Genomic DNA, 23,290 nt, shown 5'->3' with positions numbered 1-23,290 from the left:
AAATTAATCCTGAAACAAATCTATTCTAAGGCTCCCCCTTATTACCCACGTTTGAGTCTTTAGAACTACAAGCTCTTGATGCCCTAGTTGGATTATTGGAAGAAAATGAGACACCTGATCTCATTGACCAAATAGACCTAAATAAATTATTGGGTAGATGTGACCAATTGGAACCTCCATCAGATGATTGACCAGGCATATACCCAGAATATCCTTGAAAAACCCGATTGGGACTTCATCAGGACCACATTTCCCAAAATCCCAACATTTTACTCTTTACCCAAACTGCACAAAAGCATGGACAATCCAAGCGGGAAACCTATAGTTTCAGGGAATGGCTGTCTAACTGAGATTCTCAGTACTTTCATTGATGCCCACCCAAGACCATTTGTAACACAGATACTGAGCTACATCCGGGACACTTTACATCTGTTACAAAAATTGTTGATGGTCTCTGCATCACACCCCTATCAACTTTGGTAGCCATTGATGTCGAGGCGTTGTATAGTTCCATCCCACATGACAAGGGTCTGGCGTGTATGAGACGCATCTTATTTCAGGACAGCCTCTTCGAAAGTGATACCAATCATTTTCTTCTGAGTGCCCTTGAATTCATTTTGCAACATAACCATTTCCTGTTCAATAGCTCCCACTACCTCCAGGTACAGGGCGTTGCATTGGGGACCTCGTGAGCCCAATCGTACGCAAACCTGTACCTGGGGGAGGGGGAGTCCATGATCAGGCAGTCCCCAGCACTCGCTCCCTTTATGCAGTTTGTCAAGATATGGCATCGATATATAGATGACATATTTTTGATATGGGAGGGTCCCCAAGAAGACCTTGTTCTTTTTTTGGAACAGTTAAACCAAAATGAATTTAATCTCAGATTTACGATGTCGTGGAACGACAGTTCCATCGACTTTGACATCACCATCCACAAAGACGACCCTAGGTATTCTCAGCAGCAGTCTGTACCGTAAGCGCACTGCAGGCAATACGATACTGCATGCCAGCAGCTTTCATCCAACAAATTTAATTTCATCCATTCCATACAGTCAATATCTCAGAATAAAGAGAAATTGTACTGATGAAATCAAATTTAAGCAAGAGGCAGACCTCCTGAGAGACAGACTGTTGAATCGTGGCTATTCTCATCGTGTTTTAAAAAGGGCCTACAACAGAGCCACCAATAAAACACGAAGAGACCCTTTATTCAATCCTGGATCAAAAAAGACCAAAAAAAGTCCAATATCCATTATTACTAGGTTTTCTAAGCAGCATACTGTAGTTAAACAGATCACCAAAAGATACTGGCACCTTCTGACTATGGTTCCAACCATCGGACCATATGTGACAAAGGATCCGTCCACCTTTAGAAGGGCATGTTCTCTCCGAGACTACCTTACCTCTAGTGAACTTAAGACCTCCAGAAAAAGTTGCTCCTGCAAACATCTGGGCACTTTTACGTGTGGGGGTTGTAAATACTGTCAATTTATGAATGCATCTAAAAACTTGAACTTACCAAATGGCGACAAATACTGCCCCAAACACTATGCGAACTGTAAGACGTCTGGTGTTGTGCATCTCCTTTTATGCGAATGTTTCTGCTATTATGTAGGGAAAACAATCCAGGTTTTTTGGAAACGCGCATATAGACATATTCTTTCTATGAAAGCTTGCAACCCGGATCTCCCACGTGGGAGACATGTGACCAATCTTCATGAGGGTCTTTGTCCTAAGATATCATTCATTATTTTAGATCGAGTACACACCACCCTGAGAGGTGTTGATACTAATAAATTGCTTTTACAAAAACTGAACAAAAATTGATATTTACTTTAAATGCCACCACCCCTCCAGGTTTAAATGGCTGCATTTCATATAGACCTTTTTTGGAGGGATTCTCATCTGGAGGCTCAGAGTGGGATCCCCCTTAAAATTAAAATTAACACTAAAATCAACATCTGAGTTTTTTATTTTCCATATTGGAATTTTCACTTTTATTGTTTCTTGCTGTTGATAAACCATGTCCCATATTGGAATAGTAGTTTCCCACATTGAAACCTTTGCCTTGGGCTTCAATTTCCACTTTGTATTTCAGGCTCGCTGTTAAAATGTGAGACAATTTGTTTAAAATGTCTAAACGCTGATCTTTGACTAGCTAACGCAAATTCATGACACACAGTGTCATAGTTTTTTATTTTTTCTCTTTTTTGCTCCTTTTGGTTTTGTTCCAACATTATTCATGATATTTTACATCACCAGGAAAACGCATGGTGATTGTTTCTCTAAGTTAGGCTGGGCCGTGTGTGTGAGAGTGTGTGAGAGAATGTGAGAGTGTGTGAGAGTGTGTGAGAGTGTGAGAGCGTGTGAGAGTGTGAGAGTGTGAGAGTGTGAGAGTGTGTGTGAGAGTGAGAGTGAGAGAGAGAGAGAGATGCACCTTTGGACCTTTTTACAGGGTTAATTGGCTTTACGGCTTATAATATATATGTGCTTAAACAGTGTATGCTCTACCTTGTAAATCATTGTGCAAGTTTTTGTATAAACAATTGTCACCCCCTTTTTGGAGTTTATTTTTTTCTTTGCTTGGCTTTTTATCTGACACTCGGCGCAGGTAAGACAGGGAACTCTTGTTTCCTTTTATGGAGGAGGCCTTCCCTCCGTTGTTTACGGGGTGGGTTTGTTCTTCTCCTCCTTTGACCTTGACGCGCGGCGCCTTCTCCTAAACAATCACCTCATGTGTGACGTCCTGGGCCACGCCCAGTAACGCCCACCTCCATACGCAAGCTGGCATTCCCCCACTCAGGGGCTGGGGGGGGAACGTTGCGCGTCGCCGCACCCAGTGGGCGTTCCCGGGAGATGGTGACGCGCTGTGGATCCTTCCACCTGCCAATTTGCTACACACTCAGCGGTTTTGACTGACGCTGATACAACAGACATATACACTTGTCCGTGTGAAGGCTCAGCGTCAGTCTTCCTCTGGCACTCACAAGGAGAGGATCAGATTCTTCTAACAGGCAAAGCATTATACATATACTTTTACTTTTGATTGTTTTAGTATACTATCTGGTGGATTTGCCTACCATGCACTTAGCATTTTGTAAGGCGTCCATATCCAGATATCTATGCAGCTAATTAACTTCCTTTTGGAGTTTTTATAACTAAGCTGGGACTATTTTTGTTTCCAGCTATAGAATTACTGCAATCTTCTCCTCTTTTGAATATCCAGCCTGTTTGATAACAAGGCAACCACCCAGCTGATATCCTTGTACCGCCAGGAGGGCTTCCTATTTAATAGGTCTCTGCATCTTTATTGGTAAGCAAGTACAAGGATTGCATTTTTATAATGCCAATGTACTTAGAGCCATAGGTTTTTCCCTTGCAACCTGCTTGGACTGTTCAATTTTCTTTTCTTTAATGTTTGTGCCCTCTTTTATTGTTAGGGATTGAACTTGGTTCATAGAATTGGCTATAATTGTGAGCCCTCTTCCTTTCATACCAGGCATCTTTATTCCAATTGTCGCATTATCTGGGTTCTCCAGTATGTAGAGGTAATTAATTGCCTATATGTTTTAATCATTAGAGACATATTATCTTTATAAAGGAATTCAGATCACTATATTCCTTCTATATGGCTTGGAGCTCCCTACATAGATGTTTGCTTTTTCTTTCCCCTTCACAGTATTGGATTTACATTTCTCACTATGGGAAAGGCACTTCAAGTTCATTCTAATATTTTCAGCAGATGACCTATGTTTCTGTGTTTTTGTTTTCTGGTATCTCACTTTTGTATAACTATTTATATTTTTTTCTTTCATTTTAGATTATACAGCGACAATCTTGCTTGACCCTCGCTCTGATGAAGAGGCTCCACCCTATATAAGCCTCGAAACGTTGGCACGTCTGTCTTTACTGCAATAGACAGCTTTCTTAGGGTGTGTTTTCTATACGCAATTTTTTGTCGCTATTATATATTGTTTTCTATGTTTTGTTATTATCCTTGTAATTTTTAATGTTTAAAGTTGTTTGACCTTTGTATGCCCAGATTTGCTTGCCCCTTTTCTTGGTCATATTGGATGCTTTTACTACATTTTGTAACTTTGGCCTTGATGTGTTGTTCACTTTAACACTGAATAAAATTTGATACTTTGTGACAATATCATCGTTTACCAATCAATTTTTCACTTTATTTACAACCAGTCTCCCAATCTAAAAGTCCCACCAAGGAAACACAACCCCAAAGGGGTACACATATCAGCTTTGCAAAGGGGGCAGTGCATGCTATAAATTCTGCAGGGTGCCCAAACTTTTGCAGACGCCATTTTTTTTGTTTTCTGTAATTTTGAAAGTGTAAATGATGGAAAGAAAATCTAACTTTTTTTGACATATAAGAATGTCTAATCTGTAATTTGATGCATTTTGGAGATTTTTCCATCTTTCCTTGGCTTCGTTATGCACAATACAAATTTTTACCTGGGGTGCCCAAACTTTCGATCCCCACTGTACATCAAGTACAAGATTTCATAATTTTAGACTGAAAAACGTATTCAGATAAGGATCTTTGAGCCACGAGAATAACCTAGTAGAGGCCATTCCCTCCATTTTCAAAAATCCAGTGAAGTTCCAGTTTACCCATGTAGTCCTTGTACCCATGGGATACTACATTTAAAAAAAAAATTAAGTTAGTATCGAGGGTTTTGTGAGAAGATTATATGCACTATATCCCTCATCTCAGGTGTAACTATGCAAAAGCTAGTCATTTTAAAGTGATACTAAAGGTTTTAATTTTTTTTTTTTTTAAACGTCATAATTACCTTCACTGTGCAGCTCGTTTTGCACAGAGTGGCCCCCCGGACGCCGTCTTCAGGGGTTCCTCATTGGCTGTCTCGGCTCCTCTCTGCATCAGATAACACCCTCTGGGAAGCGCTCGCCCAAGGGGGTTACCCTGCGGGCGCGCTCTTGAGTCCAGCATTTGCATCCATAGACCGTGCACCGCTCCAGTGTGAAAGGAGCGGCTTTTTCGGGGGTGCTTTGCAGGTGCCATCTTTAGCGCTCTAGCGTCTGCAAAGCGCCTCAGTGTGAAAGGGCTCTCAGACTCTAAACCGACAAGTGTGTCGGATACCCACGTTTTCCCCTACATTTGTGAATCGATGACCATATGTCAATACAGGGCTCGGTAGTATGTGTATGGGTGGGTCAGTGGGAGGAACATTACAAACCTTAAGCTGGCAAAGGGCAACAATAAAACAATTACTGGCTATAATTATGAATGTAAAGTGACAATACCTTGTTTGGCATCATGGCAAGCTGCTGTCCTTTGCATATTGACCCAGATTCTAATTTTCCTAGAACTACTGTTCCCATATCCTAAAGGAGCAATACAATAATAAAAAAAAAAAAAAAAAAAAGAAGAAAAAAAGGACAAATCTTAATTAAAATCACAAGAAATAAATTTGGCTTCCAAACCACGATCAGCTCAGCTGTCAAAGATCATCTACACCAGGGGTGTCAAACTGGCGGCCCTCCAGCTGTTCCGAAACTACAAGTCCCATCATGCCTCTGCCTGTGAGAGTCATGCTTGTAACTGTTAGCCTTGCAATGCCTCATGGGACTTGTAGTTTTGCAACAGCTGGAGGGCTGCCAGTTTGACACCCCTGATCTACACTGAAAGCCCTGCCAGACAAGCATGTATGATGAATCAGTACCATAGTAATTACATGCAGCAGACAAAAAGTCATGGTGCCAACTGCATACATAGTAAAGCATACATTGCGCTAAAATTTGGCACAATTTTTTTTATTTGATTATACAGTGCAGATGGACAAAACCCCCTCTGTGCATAGTGTGTGCGACAGTTGTCAAAATACATGAACAGCGGCGTCCTCTGCCTAGACGCAGCTGCTGTTCAGCCACACATTTTCTGCCCAGCCTCCTTTAATGTTGGACAGGAGAGGATCGACATGGCGACCCATGAAACCTGCTTAGTGTATGGCCAGCTTTGGGCTCCAATATCTAAAGAGAAACATCCAACAGGTGCACGCACAGGCATGTCTTAAAATTTAAATCTTTACAGATTATTAAAAAATAAATAAAAATGCATTTAACCTAGTTACATTTTTAAAAAAATTGTAATATGCAAATCAGTAAATTTACCATTAATGTAAGTGCAACAGAAAGAGAAGGGGAACGGTGCAATTTCCCGTACTGTCAGCAACAGCAAAAGCTTTTCTTACAGGTGGAGATAGCACAGTGATCAACTTTATAGTAAGCTAAAACTCCACTGTCCACTCAGCAAGAGGTAGAATAGCAACCAATGCGTTCGTGTATGCCAAGCCAAAATATTGATTTTCTAGTTTTGGATAGAGTAGGGCTGATTAGGCTGGGTACACACACACAGATCGCAATTCGGCAGATTCAGCAGAAACTGGCCGAACTTCGATCCGTGTGCAGACTTCTCTGTTCAACAGAAGAAAATCATTAGCTTGGCTTGTATCTGGGTCATCCTTGCTGTCAGACTTCAACAGCACAACAGGGGAGGATAACCGCATCCTCATGGCTTGTGTGAATGCAGGAAATTAACCACTTGCCGACCTCCTCATGTATATATACACGTCAGCAGAATGGCACGGACAGGCACAATCACGTACCTGTACGTCCTCTGCTTGCCCCCCCCCCGCTACATGCGGCGGTCGGCAAGCCTCGGGGAGCGATCCGGGACGACGGCGCGGCTATTCGTTTATAGCCGCCCCGTCGCGATCGCTCCCCGGAGCTGAAGAACGGGGAGAGCCGTGTGTAAACACGGCTTCCCCGTGCTTCACTATGGCGGTGTATCGATCGTGTCATCCCCTTTATAGGGGAGACACGATCGATGACGTCACACCTACAGCCACACCCCCCCTACAGTTGTAAACACACACTAAGGGAACACTAACTCCTACAGCGCCCCCTGTGTTTAACTCCCAAACTGCAACTGTCATTTTCACAATAAAGAATGCAATTTAAATGCATTTTTTGCTGTGAAAATGATAATGGTCCCAAAAATGTGTCAAAATTGTCCGAAGTGTCCGCCATAATGTCGCAGTCACGAAAAAAAATCGCTGATCGCCGCCGTTAGTAGTAAAAAAAAAAAAAAATGCAATAAAACTATCCCCTATTTTGTAAACGCTATAAATTTTGCGCAAACCAACCGATAAACGATTATTGCGATTTTTTTTACCAAAAATAGGTAGAATACGTATCGGCCTAAACTGAGGAAAAAATAAAATTTTATATATGTTTTTGGGGGATATTTATTATAGCAAAAAGAAAAAATATTGATTTTTTTTCAAAATTGTCGCTCTATTTTTGTTTATAGCGCAAAAAATAAAAACCGCAGAGGTGATCAAATACCACCAAAAGAAAGCTCTATTTGTGAGGGAAAAAAGGACGCCAATTTTGTTTGGGAGCCACGTCGCACGACCGCGCAATTGTCTGTTAAAGCGACGCAGTCCCGAACTGTAAAAACCCCTTGGGTCTTTAGGCAGCATATTGGTCCGGGGCTTAAGTGGTTAAGGCCAACTAGCTGAATGAAATATAAAAAAAAAAATCCACAACTCTCTGTACCCAGTCGTCCATGGACAGACAACAGCTTCCTTAAATCTCGACTTGTGCGTTATGTTCCTGTTCTATAGGAGAGGACTAGGCAGAACATGTCAGATATTTAAAGCGGGGGTTCACCCAAAAATAAACATTAAATCTAGCAGAGCCAGCCTAGTAGGGGCATTTACTTTCGGCAGGTAATTTTTTTTTTTCTCCGTATATACCTTTATATTCTGTTTTTGTCCAGGGCGCTTACCGGGCTCCGATGACTGGCGGGACTGGGCGTTCCTATCCTTCGGTTCGATGTTTGACGGCTTGTGAACAGGTGACCTGTCGCACACGCGCATCACCAGATGTCGGGAAATAGCCGAGCTGCGAGTCGGCACAATACGGCGCCTGCGCAGTCCGCTCTACAACGTGGGCGCAGGCACCGTATAGTGCCGACTCGCAGCTCGGCTATTTACGGAAATCTGGTGACATGCGTTGTGCGACAAGTTCACCTGTTTCACAAAGCCGTCAATCATCGAACCGAAGGATAGGAATGCCCAGTCCCGCAGTCATCGGAACCCTGAGGCAGGGATAGGAATCCCCAGGCCCGAAGTCATCAGAACGCGGAAGCCCTGGACCCAAAATCAGAATATAAAAGGTATGTACGGAGAAAAAAAAAAAAAAGACCTGCCGAAAGTAAATGCCCTTACTATGCTTAGTCTAATGTTAAAAATTAGTTTTTAGTGTGAACCTCCACTTTAAATACATGTTATATTAACAGAGTTGAACAGCCCCGCCCAAGGGGCAGGTCCCTCCAGACATAACCCTCCGCCCTGCAGTCAGCAGCTCAGTTCGTAAAAAGCACTACAAACCTAAAAAAGAACGGGTGGGTGTTGTGTCCGTCCATGGACGAATCGAGAAAGGATTTTACGGTGAGTACAAAAAATCCTATTTTCTCTTTACGTCCATGGACGGATAACAGCTCCTTAAATCTTGACTTATCCCCAAGCAGTGTCAAAAAAACGAGGGTGGGGAAACAGCAATCAAAAACAAAACTTCACACCCAAACAGAGCTCCTCAACGGAGGAGTTGCAAACTTTAAACAGCCGCCTGCAAAACCTTGTGGCTGAAGGAAGCATCTGAAGATGCACTCACATCAACCTTGTAAAATTTGGATAATGTGTGAACGGATGACAGAGTCTCCGCCTTACACACTTGTGAGACAGACGCTTGATGTCGGAAAGCCCAGGAGGCACCAATAGCCCTGGTCGAATGCGCTGTGACAGGAAAAGCGCCTCGCCCACCCCTTAAGCGCATAAGCCTGGATGACGGTCTGTCTGATCCACCGAGAAATGGTGGCCGATGAGACAGACAGTCCCTTTCGTGGACCAGACACAGAGTCAGACCTCCAGACCGGAGCCGTAGCAGACAGGTACACCCACAAAGCATGTACCACGTCTAAAGTATGCAATGGCCGAGGACACAAAGGAGGAAGTACAATGTCCTTATTTAGGTGAAAAGCTGAAACCACCTTCGGGAAAAAAGAAAAAAGAAGGCCGAGGGCGTAGCACTGCCATATCCTTATGGAGTACCAAGTATGGTAACCTGCAAGACAAGACGGCCAACTCAGAAACTCGTCTGACAGATGTAATGGCCACTAGAAAGGCCACTTTCCGAGATCGTGTCGAGAGGAATTTCTCTGATGTTCTCAAAAGGAGGCTCCTGAAGAGCCGAGAACACCAGATTCAAATCCCATGGAGGAAGCGGTGGTCTAATTGTGGGGGGGGGGGATCACCTGTCGATCCCTTGCACAAAACGTACCCACCAGTGAATGGGACGCCAAGGGTCGTTGAAAGAAAAAATCCAAGGCTGAAATCTGTCCCTTAATGGTGCTTAAGGCAAGTTTCTGATCCACTCCACGCTGCAAAAACATCAGGACCCTGGAAACCGAATATGCCCGTGGACGCCACTCCATCTTCTCGCACATAGAGATGTAGGCCTTCCAAGTGCGATGTTAAGATCGTCCGAGAAGATGACTTTCGTGCCCTCAGCATGGTTGAAATGACTGAATCAGACAGACCTCGGCCCCTTAGTACCTGGCTTTCAATAGCCATGCCGTTAAAGCCAGCGACTGTAAAGCAGGATGAAGTATAGGACCTTGAGACAGAAGGTCCTCCCGCATTGGCAGCCACCACTTTGGCGCACAAGGTCGGCGTACCAGGGACGCCGGGGCCAATCTGGAGCGATTAGAAACACCAGAATCCCCTTGGCCTTTACTCTGCGGAGCAGACGAGGAAGCAACTTTAGTAGGGGAAAGGCATAAATTAGCCGATACTGACCCTACGGGGCCACCAACGCGTCTGCCAAGGGATCTCTGGACCTGGCCACGAACCTCGACACCTTGCGATTGAGTCAAGAAGCCAGGAGATCCACGTCCGGCATGCCCCATCTCTGGCAAAGGAGTTGAACCCCCTCTGGATGCAATGACCATTCCACTTGGTCCAGCATCTGGCCAGTTTTCTCTGGCCGGAATGTAAACGGCTGACAGAGCAGGCCCACTTCTTTCTGCCCACTGCAGAATGTGAGCGACCTTCGATTCCGCAGCCAAGCTCCTTGCTCCCCCCTGATGGTCTGACTGGATCCTGATTGATGTCCTTGTAGCCTCTGCGACCATGAGGAGAGGCACAGTCTGATCGCTCAAAGTTCTAGTACATTGATCGGCAGGCGGGATTCGTCCGGAGTCCAGCGACCCTGGGCCGACTTGACCCCCCAGACCCCCCCCCCCAACCTGTGAGGCTGGAGTCCGTCGTGATCACAGTCCAATGGAAGGGAAGGAACGACTTCCCAGACTAAAGAGCCGGGGATCTCAGCCACCAACTCAGAGAAGCCCTGACCAGGTGACTTACCTGAATCTGATGATCCAGAGACGACGAAGATTTGTTCCATTTGGACAGGAACTCCTTCTGCAAGACTCGCGTGTGGAATTGGGCATACGGTACATCCTCGAAGGAGGCTACCATGAGGCCCAGGACTCGCATGCAAAAACAGAGAGACAACCATTTGCAGGATGCCAACAATTTCACCGCCGACTGGAGTGTCTGCAACTTCTCCAAAGGAAGAAAGCCTTTCGCCTCGGAGGAGTCCAGAATCAATCCTAGGTACTCCAGACGCTACCATGACCGACTTCTGAATGTTCAACACCCAACCAAATTCCCGGAGGGTCTGGCTGGCTATAGACACGTTGTCGTCTTATTCTGAGCCAGAAGCAGCTCTCAGAAGAAGATAGTCTAGGTAGCCCACGATAGCAATGCCTCGCTGTCTCAGCAAAGCCAGAATCTGGGCAAGCACCTTTGTGAAAACTCTCAGTGCTGACGCTAGGCCAAAGGGAAGAGCCACAAATTGATAGTGGACTTCACCTATCGCAAAGCGCAGAAACCTCTGATGCCTGGCAAAGATGGGAACATGCAAGTACGCGTCCTTGATGTCCAAGGACAACAGAAAATCCCCCGGATGGAGCGCAGCAACAACCGAACAAATCGATTCCATCCGGAACTTCCGAACCTTTACAAAGGCATTGAGGTCCAAGATTTTACGGGCTCCAGCCTTTGGGACCACAAACAAATTCGAGTAGAATCCCTGAAACCTTTCTTGCAGTGGCACAGGTCAAATTTCCCCACACCTCAGCAAGTCTTGTACTGCCCCCATTAAGGCAGTCCGACGAGTCGGGAGAAGAGGAAGATTTGGGGGAAAGAATATGTTTGGTGGACAGGAAAGAAACCCCATCTTGTACCCTGAAGTGACCACCTCGCAGACCCACTTGTTGGAGAGCAGGGAGGTACACCGATCTGAAAATCCACAAAGCCATCCCCCCACCCATGAGTCGGGTGGGGGCAAAACTTCATGCAGTAGCAGGCTTGTTTGGCTTGCGCACCCAGGGACGCTTCTGACCCCCAGCTGGACCATTGTCAGCTTGGGAGGATCTGCCCGTGGGCCCTGACTGATGAATATACCGCTTCTGCATGGAAAAGGAAGGCTGAGGGAGAAGTGTGCGCTTACATCCAGTGACATCCCTAATAATGTTGTCCAGCGAGGTACCAAAAAGCCTCCCACCTTTGAAGGGCAAATCTGCCAGAGCTTTCTTGGATGCTTAGTCAGCGGAAAAATCAGGCAGCGCAATACCATCGCAGATACAGAGGCTCTGGAGATCAAGGGGGCCGCATCCAGAGAGGCATCACAGACATACACAATGCCCTGTACCAATTGGTCAGCCAGCCGTATGCACTCTGGAGGAAGCTGATGCTCCTCTACAGTCAGAGACACCAAAGTTGCAGCCAAGATAGGCCGCAACGCTGACCCCAGCAAGGTGAACATGGAACGGCTCACCGCTTCAGGCCTCCTATCAGTAGGGTCCTTAAATACAGGGAGTCCTTTCTACCGGGAGAGAGGTTACTTTGTTTAACCGAGCGACCGGGGGGGTCAACGACCGGAAGAGAAGCCCATTTTTTCAAAAGGCTCTCCTCAAAAGGATAACGGACCACAATGCGCTGAGGGACCACAAAAGGACCTCTGCGGCCGTTCCCATTCCTTATCTATGAACTTATCAAACTTAAGAAAAATGCATTAAAAAAAAAAAACTTTAACAGAGCGGTTTGATTTGTGCGACCCAACGGAAACCCAACGGAGACCGAGCCCTGCGTGGACGTCTCAGCTGTATCCTCCCCAGCCTGAGAGTCTCTCACAGCATAGATAAGTGCATTCACAAGTGCCCTGTCTTGCGTTGACCCAGACGAGGGATCCTCCTCACCGGGAAGGTCCTGGTCCGCATCCTCTGACAATCCAGAACCGGGGTCCTGTGCCGCAGCCAGGCCCGAATCGGAGTCAGAGCATTCCCCAGAAGTTGACGTTTGCTGCCTCAGGAATGTTTGGGGAAGAACGGTCAGCCACTGACTCCATGTTGCCAACTGTCAGCCCTTAGGGATGTAGTTAAGATACTTGAACAAAAACATACACCCTCCTATGCTGCACTGACCAGGGGGGGTTACCCAGGGGACTCACCACCCAGTCAGAATCTGTTTAGCGCCGCTGCCCGCTCTCCTTTCACACACAGCGTGTGTCTGAGGAAACCCTGTGAGGTAAATTTGCATAGTTCGCGCCGTCCAGGAAGCTAGTCCAGCACTAGAGGTCAAAAATCCACTCCAAAATGACCACAAGAAAATGTCCGCCCGCAATGCAGACCTGCGTCACAGCGCGGCCATGGCAAAATGGCCGCCAATGGGAATTTCAATAAGCACAGGCAACAGAAAAATGGCGCTGGCGCTACCAAAATGCCGACCAAACACAGCGAGGTGGACGAGAAGGCCGTGGTGGAGTCTTCCCAAGAAAAAGACTACCCCCCCCACAGAGAGCGGGCCTGGACACCCCCACAGACCCTAAACGGGAACTGGAGTCCCACAAAGGTATACCCCGGTCACAGTGAGCCCCGCAAGGGAAGGAGGAAAAAGGGTGATGGAGGGAGAAAACAGGAGAACCCCCTTCCCAGGAATGCCCAGCTGTTGCACCCTGCCGAGGCAGGAGGAACTGTATTCATCCGTCCCTGCTGGTGCGTTCCTGACAGACCTTCAACCGAGTAGCTGTCTGCCCGGTCCACTGGGACTGAGACAGCAAGCAGCCCAGTCATATGTGAACCCTGGAGCCATGGGGTATCTCGTGGCCGACCCAGCGCATAGCTAAGGCCTGCTCACGCTCGATGGCCAGACTGGGGGGACTACAAGGATCTATATTATCCAGCCTGTCACCCAGCCGGCAGTTGATAGAAGATTCTCAAAAATAAAATCATAAAATAAAAATTTCTTCAGGACCCTGAGCCCAAAAGGGAGCCAGGTCCTACTCCTCTATTAGGCAAAAAAAAAACTGAGCTGCCGACTGCAGGGAGGATGGTTATGTCTGGAAGGACTGCCCCCTGGGCGGGGCTGATCAACTCGGTTAATGTAACATGTATTTAAATATCCAACATGTGCTGCCTAATCCTCTCCTATAGAACAGGAACATAACCCACAAGTCAAGATTTAAGGAAGCTGTGTCCGTCCATGGACCAAAAGAGAAACATTATTTCGGTTTGTTTTATTATCCTAATTTCTGGAAAATTACATTCGCAGGAAAGTGAGGGTAAATCTTTTTAACAGAGCCTTGGCTAGAAAAATCTGACGTGTTCTAACTCTACTCTATCCAAAACTTATATACTATATACAATAAATATACTGTATTTATTGGCGTATAACGCTCACTTTTTTACCCTGAAAATAGAGGGTAAACTGTGCCCGTGTTATATGCAGCGGGCTGTGTAAAGTTTTTTTCCCCTGAAACTTCCCTCTTAAAGTTATGGTGCGTGTTGTACGCCGATAAATACGGTACTTGTTGGTGCCCAGGAAAAAAAAAACATGTTACTGACCTGGTTATGACACACAAATGGCTAGTTCACAACAATTATTTCTTAGTGGTAATACTGACTTATCACTTGGCTTACAAACATTAGAAAAATGGTAAAACAGCTTACTTTGTATTTATCCACAATTGGAAGTCTGACAGGTCCATCCAATGATCTGTTGAAGTGTGGCAAATTATCGAGATATGGGATAAATGGTAACCCACTGAGAAAGAAAACATTTTTGAAATTAAAATTGGAATTTTGATAAATATCAAGTGAACCCCAATAAATCACTAATCCCACTGGGCTTTAAGGCAGGAGGTTGATGCAAATGCATGTGGTAGTGGGTAAGACAGGAGAACACCATTTCCATGCGAGAGAAGGACTCCAAACACCAACCTACTCCCTAGGTGTAAGCCCATTAGCCTTTGCCATCATACAGCTCCACTTATCCTGTGCTTTATTGCCATGCCAAGATTGGAGTCCCCTACTACCATCATGAAGGAACAAAATCCACTGTGCTCAAATGTGGTGCTTAGACTGATGGGTTTCCACTCTTTCAATTTAAAACTAAATAGCGCGGCGCCACCACACTTTGCTGCAATCTTAGGACTGAAGGTATCCCATTATGCACAGCACTAAAACACAAAAAGAGGGTGCACCAGCCTAGCGCATTACCTTCATACACCATTAATAAAAGCAAATACTAAACTCACAGACTGAGTTAGCAAGCATATTAGTGACCTCAAAGCCACAACCGCCAAATCTGCAGCACTTAAAACAGCATGGGAAGAAGCAATGCAGGTTCAATGTGGCCAACGCATTTCAAGAGGAAACCCCCACTTCAGAGCCAAAGCATATGGTACCTTAAGCCTGAAAGTTCGGACATGGACTTTCACTGTATTGTTCAGTTAACCACAAGAGACTCCATTTTGTTCACGCTGTTGAAATGTGTTCAATAACCTGCACCTCACACACAGACATCTTCTGCTAGAAGCGCTCTGTCTAATCCCCGCTCCCCTCTCAAGGTTTTACTTTTGCAATTGTTTTATTCACTAGCTTTTAATAAATGTATTTCTATTTTTTAGCTTTTAATAACAGCTCACGCAACCCTTTTTGTATCTATGTATAAAGTAACATGTAATAATAAACTTTGCACTGAACGGTCATTTTAAACAATGATTGTGTCCTGTGAATCTGTTCCATCAATTGCAGTATTAACTTTTGTTTTTAGAGTCCCAAATAGAAATAGTTCCCATAGCAGTTGGCGATTCCTATCAGGAGTTTGGCAGAGGCTCCAGAAGGAACCGAGCTTTGATCGGGATCATCGGGAACGCAGACCTCTAAATGTCGGCTAAGTAAGCTGTCCTTAAAGTGTAGCTCCGAATTTTTTTTTTTAAAAGCCAGCAGCTCCAAACACTGCAGCTGCTGACTTAATATATGGACACCTGTCCAGGGCGGCCTCGATGTCGGGAGCCAAAGCCGGTCAGTCTGCTCTCGGCTGCTGCCGCCATCATCCTCGGTAAGGGAATCAGGAAGTGAAGCCTTGCTGGTTCCCTACTGCGCAATGCACGAGTCACGCTGTGCATCCTCACTGATCCCTGCTGTCTTCTGGGACCGGTGTCTCTCCCAGAGGACAGCAGGGTAGGACAGTAGGCGCCGGAAGTGGCATAGGTGACGCTCGATCACTGAGGTGATCTATGCCCAGAAGTGGGAGCAAATATCTGTATTATATAGGACTTATATAGCGCCAACAGTTTGCGCAGCGCTTTACATCAGGGAAAACAGCACGTTCACAATACAATTCAATACAATACAGGAGGGATCAGAGGGCCCTGCTCGTTAGAGCTTACAGTCTAGAAGGGAAAGTCAAGTGGAACAAAGGGTAGCAGCTGTGGGGAATGATCAGATGGACAAAAATTAAAATACAGTTAGGTGTGGGTAGGATAGGCTTCTCTGAAGAGGGTTTTCAGGGATCCTCTAAAAGCGAATAGAGAAGGAGATAGACTGACAGATTGGGGTAAGGAGTTCCATAGGCTTTGAGAGGCTCTGGAAAAGTCCTGGAGATGAGCATGGGAGCAGGTGATGAGAGAGCTAGAGAGCAGGAGGTCTTGAGAAGAATTAAGAGAACGTTTAGGTTGGTATTTAGAGACTAGGTCAGTTATGTAGCTGGGGGCAGAGTTGTGGATGGTTTTGTAGGCAATTGTTAGCATTTTGAATTTAATTAGTTGGGTGAGCGGAATCCAGTGGAGGGATTGACAGGAGTAGCAGAGAGAGCGGTTGGTAAGGTGGATGAGTCTGGCAGCAGCATTCATGATGGACTGAAGGGGGGATAGAGTATGCAGCGGTAAGCCAATGAGGAGGGAGTTGCAGTAATCGAGGCGAGAGATGACCAGGGAGCGAGTTAAGAGTTTTGTTGTGTCGTTGGTTAGAAAGGGGCATATTTTGGAGATGTTGCAGAGTTTGAGGCACCAAGATTTGTACGGTGATTTGACGCGAGGCTTAAAAGGAGCGTTCACAGTCCAGGACTACTTCTAGGACCTTGGCATGTGGCAATAGGCTGATAGTTGTGCCATCAATTTTGACAGAGATCAAGGGGAAGAGGCACGTGGGGGAGGAAAAATTATAAGTTACGTTTTGGATAGATTAAGTTTGAGGAAGTGGTGTGACATCCAAACTGATATATCGGATAGTAAATTAGTGATACGCAAGGAGAATTTAGGAGTGAGTTGAAGGGCAGAGAAATAGATTTGAGTGCCGTCAGCGTAGAGGTGGTATTGGAAGCCGTGGGAGGCCATCAGCTGACCCAGGAAGAAGGTGTAGATTGAAAATAGGAGAGGTCCAAGAACAGAAACTTGGGGGACCCCAACAGAGAATGGAAGAGGAGAGAAGGAAGTAGAGTTGCAAGTTAGGCTAAAGGTGCGGTTGGATAAGTAGGTAGAGAACCAGCGAAGAGTACAGTCACGGAGACCAAAGGTGTGGAGTTTTTTGAAAAGGAGGGGGTGGTCAACTTTATCGAAGGCAGCAGAGAGGTCCAGGAGTAGGAGTACAGAATAGTGTCCCTTAGTTTTGGACGTTAGTATATCGTTTGCTAGTTTTAGGAAAAAACAGTTTCTGTGGAATGTTGAGGACGAAATCCAGACTGAAGGGGATCAAGAAGATTATCATCAACTAGACGTTTAAGGAGTTTGGATAAAAAGGGGAGCAGGGAGATGGGGCGTAGGTTGTCAAGATTGGATGGGTCCAGTGATGGCTTTTTAAGTATGGGGCCCGACTAGTGCATGTTTCAAAGAGTTAGGGAAGATGCAAGAAGAGAGGGAGAGATTGAAGATGTGGATTAGAGTGTGTAGAATAGAGCCAGAGAGTTAACGTAGCATTTGCAAGGGAACAGGAACAGTAGAGATCTGAACAGTAGAGATCTCCTCGCGAATTGTATCGATCTTATGTTTGATGTATCTGCTTCTTCCATTTTTGGGTGTAACTCCACTTTGAGCTTGCTATATTTCGGCCATTATGTATCCTGTTGGTTCTCAAGGAAACCAGACCACTCTTGGACCTTTCTGGTTGGGCAACGTGTGTGTGTAAATGTGTTTGTGCCCCCCTTCATGGGTTGGACTGTGTGTCGATAGGGAGAATCCTCTGCAGTTCCCTGTGTTGACTCCTTGTGGGCAACCTGGGTCAGAGGCGCATGGTAGGGTCAGATAAAACCCACAGAGAAGAGACGAGGAGGGTCTCTTAAAGAGTGTTTTGTCTAATGTCATAAACCCCTTCTATCAACGTAGATAAAGTGGAGACTATTCTTGTAAATCTGCAGATTTGCTGTACCATTTGCTTTAGAGGCAAGAGGGTATAGGCACACGTAGAGAAGACTGGCCAGTCATTATGGGCATTAAATTAAATAAGGGAATGAAGGGCGAGAGGCATTCAGAAAATGCCCAGGGCAAGATAAGCGCTAGAGAATATATGAACCAAAGGTACGTTTCCGCCTACACTGAGCCCCTGGATAAATGGGTAGCTAAACCTTTAAAATCTGAACGGACTTTTGATTTACAAGTATGGCAAACTTTTGTAAACAACGGTGGACCACTACTGTGCAGTGAAGGGACATGGGAGACAGAAGCCAAGGTAGCAAATCAAACTGGCTTGACAAAGACGTTTAATAAAAGTACTGCCCAAATTTACTACATTTGGCCAGGATACTCTGTAGAGGAGGACCCCCCACCTTATTTGGCTGCCAGTTTGGCTTTAAGGGGTCCAGCACAAAGCACAAGAACAGATTACATGAAACACACAAAAGATGAGTGGGCAATATAGTGGTTTAAGCAGTGGTATAGCAGTTTTAACAGCTCCATATCAACCTACAAAGAGGGATTTGGCTTGTATCTTACAAACAGATGATTGGTGTTAATCAAAAGGCACATATGCAAAACTAGATATCTCTGAACTTAAGGCTTTGGCCAGAGAAAGAGAGCTAGAGTTTAAACTTCTGGAGAAAACCATAATCTCCAAAAATATGGCAGCAAGAAGGAAGGGAGAAGCCACCCCTTCGGCCCCTGACATAGAGCAATCTAGCTGTTTATCCAGTCAGAACCCAATTCGTTTTTGAAGGCAATACTGTTGAATAGTAAGCCTCAAATTAAATGGCATTTACCTTTCAGTCCCCAAGAAATGAGAGATATGTTAGAGGGATTGGGGGATCCTAGAAAGGATCCAACTGGGTTTGCAAACAAACAGTGAGGCACAGAAAGCATAGGAGTCTTCTGCTACGGACATTCATCGGCTTCTTATAAAAACGCAGTAGGAAGCAACATGTCTGGTTATATACTTCAAGAATGTGGTGTAGATGTCACAAATCTAGAGAAGCTGGTTAGTGGATGGAAGGTTTGTGAAAAATTGAAGGAAAAATTGCCCCAAATATATGGACAAACCAGACATGCTAAATTTATGAAAGGGATATGGCTGAGGTAGCAGGCTTTCAAATGGAGGAAGAGAAAGCGGGAGAAACTGCAAGTCCATCTACACAACTGGTGAAACAAGGTTTTTTGATGGTTCAATACCCCAGTTGAAAGAAAAGTTGTTCACAGCAAGGCCTAAAGCAGGCAATATGTCTATTTGAGACCTCCTGCTTTAAGTGGAGTTCCACCCATAAATATAACATTACATCAGTAGTTTTAAAAAAATGTCATTAGTCCTTTACGAAAAAAAATATTTTTTTTTAGATGCCTTCAAAGTGTTGTTGCTAGGAAGAATAGTTAATCTTCCCACTTCCTGCACCCAGGTGCTTAAGCTTCACCGCACAGACTCCTGGGAATGTAGTGGGTGTAACTTTCCAGGAGTCTGTGCACTCCCCAGTCTCAAAGAATCATGTGACTTGGACAGCACAGGTGCTGAAACCTGATCTGACACTGCTTGTGCAGCACTGAGCATGTGCGAGATTTGCAAGGCTGAAATCCAGGAAGTCATACAGTCTGGCTTCATGATGCCCACACTTAAGATGGCCCCCAGTCAATTTCTATTTTATAAAGTGTCTAAATGCTGTAACAACCTAACAAAACGGACCTTAGTTTACAGACTAACTTTACTAGAATACATTAAGCTTGTGTATTACAGGGGTATTTATATTTAAAAAGTGCAATTGTGGCCGGAACTCTGCTTTAACATGTTATCCATAGAAAAGACAAAGCAAGAAAGACAGCAAAGCCAAGGTTATGTACATGGGGAAGCAGAGAGGAAGAGGCAAAGGCAAGTTCAGAAATCATGGCAATCGAGGACCAATTATATGCTACAATTGAAATAGGGAAAGACACATAGCCAAATTCTGCCAACTTCCTGACCATAGACTGGAAAGGAGTTTAGAAGGCACCTCATGCTGATCCCAGTTCTCTGCCAAAAGTAGTGGATCAGGCATAGGAAAATGGCATGCACTGGCATGCTATATGTGCTCTATATGCTCAATCATGTTAAATAGGGGAGACAATGGTCCCGAGGCAAAAGTATTTTTACAAGAACTCCCCTATCTCCTGGTGAAGAAACAGAATTAACCTGTTTAAATCGATACTGGTGCAAGCACAAGTGTTTTTAATATAGAGGACTTACCTCCAGGATTATTATCTACAAACGTTTATCTCTGGTGTTTGCCCTAACCAGGACCTCTACTGATTTGGTTGAGTCCAAGTCACTTAACTCAAGCTAGGACAGCAAACAGAAATTGTCACTAAAGAGTTAGGGGTAGATCCACGTTACAACGGCGCATTAGTTGCGCCGGGCGTAGCGTATCTAAGATACACTACGCCGCCTGTAACTTGTTTTTTGTTTGAATCCTCAACTAATTTGCGCCGTAAGTTACGGTGGCGTAGTGCATCTCTTGCGGCGTAAGGGCGCAGAATTCAAATGGATGTTAATGGGGCGTGTTTTATGTAAATACGTTGTGACCCCGACGGAAATAGTTTTTTTTTTAACTGTGCATGCGCCGTCCCTGGGGGTATCCCAGTGCGCATGCTCGAAATTTGACGGAAGAAGCCAATGATTACGACGGCGACGTCATTCTACGCAAATTCCTATTCACGAACACTTACGCAAACGACGTAAAAAAAATCTAAATTGTAGCGGGAACGACGACATACTTAACATGGAGTACGCCACCATATAACAGCTTTAACTATACGCCGGCAAAAACCGAACGAAACGACGTAAAAAAATGTGCCGGGCCGACGTACGTTCGTGGATCGCCGGTAACTAGCTAATTGCATACTCGACGCGGATTTCGACGGGAACGCGATCTAGCAGCCGACGAAAAATTGCAGCTTAGATCCGACGGCGTACTAAGATGTCGGATCGAGCCCAGATGCGTTGTATCTTGTTTTGTGGATACAAACAAAATACGACGCAGAAATTTTAATTACTCCGGCGTATCAGTAGATACGCCGGCGTAATCCTTTTGTGGATCTGCCTCTTAGTTTTTATCAATCTTTTGGGAGCTGACATTTTGAACCAAAGTTTGGCAAAGATTATACTCCTACAGGAGTACAAGTGGCCAGTAGTCTGTCAGAAGTTTTACATTTTGCCTGTGGAGTATTTTTAATCCAAGACTCCACTCCGCCATTTCCACCAGAATATGATGCAAGGCTGCTGGACTGCAACCCCAGTTATGGTAAAAATTAAACCAGGAGCCCATCTCCTACAGATTAAACAGTACCCCCCGAATATTGCCAAGACTGAGGAGATAAAGCATCAGATCACTCAACTGAAAGCAGCACGGGTTGTTATACCAATAAAAGTGGATGTAAACCCTATTCATGAAATTTGAGCTGGGCACATACAGTCCTGATCAAAAGTTTAAGACCACTTGAAAAATGGCATAAAAACATATTTTACATTGTTGGATCTTAACAAGGTTCCAAGTAGAGCTTCAACATGCAACAAGAAGAAATGAGAGCGAGACAAAACATTTTGTGAGCATTCAATTAATTGAAAATAACCAAACTGAAACAGGCTTTTTTTCAGCTGATCAAAAGTTTAGGACCAGGGGGGGGCGTGGCCGGCTGGAGAGCAAGATGGACGCCTAAGCCTTCAGCTCGTCAGCCAGGGAGAAAAAAATAACGACGTAGGCCGCCACCGCAACTCCATCCTCGCCCATCCTCGCTCAGGAGACATCGGGGAACACGATGAGCACGTCTAGGAAACGGCTCACGGAGCACAAGCCCCAAAAACTGACGGAATTCGCCCTACAAGCCGGTGGAGGGGTCCGGAGCCTCCCAAGATAGCGCCGACCAAGGCCGCGCAGCGCGGCTCCTACACGGATCTAACGGACGATAGCCCTGTGACTCCGCAAACCGCAAGTACCCCAGCAAAGCCTCCCGATCAGATAGGGGGGGGATCCGCTGCCCTACCAGCCCGGCGAAAGCCAAACGGAGACTAGACACGCCCGCCGCAGCGGACGCTGCGGCCGCAAATAGAGGCCCGGCTTTTGGCCCACTTCCTCTCCAGCCAGGCCCTGCACTCCTCTGTGGCCTCCTTCCCCACATCTGGGCAGCCAGTGATGGACACGATCCTGAAGGACATGCTACTGTCCCCTACAAAACCTCCCTTATGTCTGACCTATCCACACTATTCACAAAAATCACCTCAGACCTGCATGTGCTAGACAACAGGGTGGATGCTGTGGAGAGAGGGCCTCACTGACTGCACCTCCACAGTGAACGATGTCATTGAACTGCTATGATGACATAAAGGATGAACAGCCTGGATGCGCACCAAGTTGGCCGATTTGGAGGACAGGTCCCGCCGAAATAATGTTAAATTGCGAGGCGTACCTGAAAACATCGCTCCTGCGGACCTCCCACGCTATGCCACTGAATTGATACGCCTTATCCTGCCAGAAGCACCCCCTCGAGAAGTGGTCATTGACAGGATCCACTGGATCGCCAAAACCATCTCACCTTGCAGCCTCAGTCCCAGAGACGTCCTGATGAGGATCCATTTTTACCACATTAAAGAAAACCTGATGATGGGAGTCAAAGCCAAATCACCTCTTCCTGACCCGTTTGCCGGAGTCCAGTTCTACCCGGACCTCTCTAAGTACACCCTCCAGCTCCGCAGACAGCTGAGTCCGATTACCAAGGGCCTCTTGAACACAAAGTGCAATATAAAGTGGCGGTATCCGGCCACCCTCCTGGTCACGAGAAATGGCCAGACCCACACGATCAAGGATCTGGACAAGGGCTTATGTCTCCTCCGCACCTGGGGAATCCTCCCGGAACCCCAGCACGCAGCCCCGCTTGAGAAGAGAGCAATGGCTCCCCGTAGGAGCATAGAAACATACCGCACCGGAAGAGGCTTAATTCATGATGAGTGCGGCCAAACAATGCTCCAACAGTTCCCTGGATCCTGACGGCCTGTCATCCCTGCTTCTTTATTCTCCTGCGCTACGACTGTTCAGTTTCCCCCCAATTGGAGGCACCGTGGTGTTTGCCACCCCTCCTTATTCTGCCATTGCATTTTTTGCATTTTTTTTTCTCTTTTTTCTTTACGTTTTGTTGTTGCTGCAGTTATACCTAACGTATTGCTCTATCTACAGCTCTCTGTGCACTCGCCCCGGAGCTTCTGGACTGCCGTACACCTGATCTCGAACCCACCTTCGGGCCCTCGCCAGCTCTGATCTACAGCATCTAACAGTGAGTGTCACTCTCCATTACACATCAGCCTAACATTGCAGAGATGCCCACTCTCGATTTTATCGTTGAATGTGAACGGCGACATCTGAACCACCCTGCCAAGCGCCACTCACTGTGGAGGACCGCC

The 23,290-nt window shown here is 45.8% G+C and overlaps 1 protein-coding gene across 5 annotated transcripts in view; it reads right to left on the bottom strand.

Annotated features, from left to right (window-relative positions):
• Positions 1-23,290, bottom strand: part of GSPT1 (G1 to S phase transition 1) — a 525,782-nt gene that overhangs the window by 165,524 nt on the left and 336,968 nt on the right. For all 5 annotated transcript variants that reach the window (XM_040356936.1, XM_040356939.1, XM_040356940.1 and 2 more), the window contains 2 exons: positions 14,120-14,213; positions 5,287-5,367 (listed from right to left, as the gene is read on the bottom strand). In XM_040356936.1, the coding sequence (XP_040212870.1) occupies positions 5,287-5,367; positions 14,120-14,213 (175 nt within the window). The remainder of the gene's footprint in view (positions 1-5,286; positions 5,368-14,119; positions 14,214-23,290) is intronic.

The sequence above is a fragment of the Rana temporaria genome, chromosome 6, assembly GCF_905171775.1.
Source record: "Rana temporaria chromosome 6, aRanTem1.1, whole genome shotgun sequence".
In the NCBI taxonomy this organism is placed as follows: domain Eukaryota; kingdom Metazoa; phylum Chordata; class Amphibia; order Anura; family Ranidae; genus Rana; species Rana temporaria.
The sequence above is the reverse complement of the archived record's forward strand: the minus strand, read 5'-3'. Positions and strand labels throughout refer to the sequence as shown.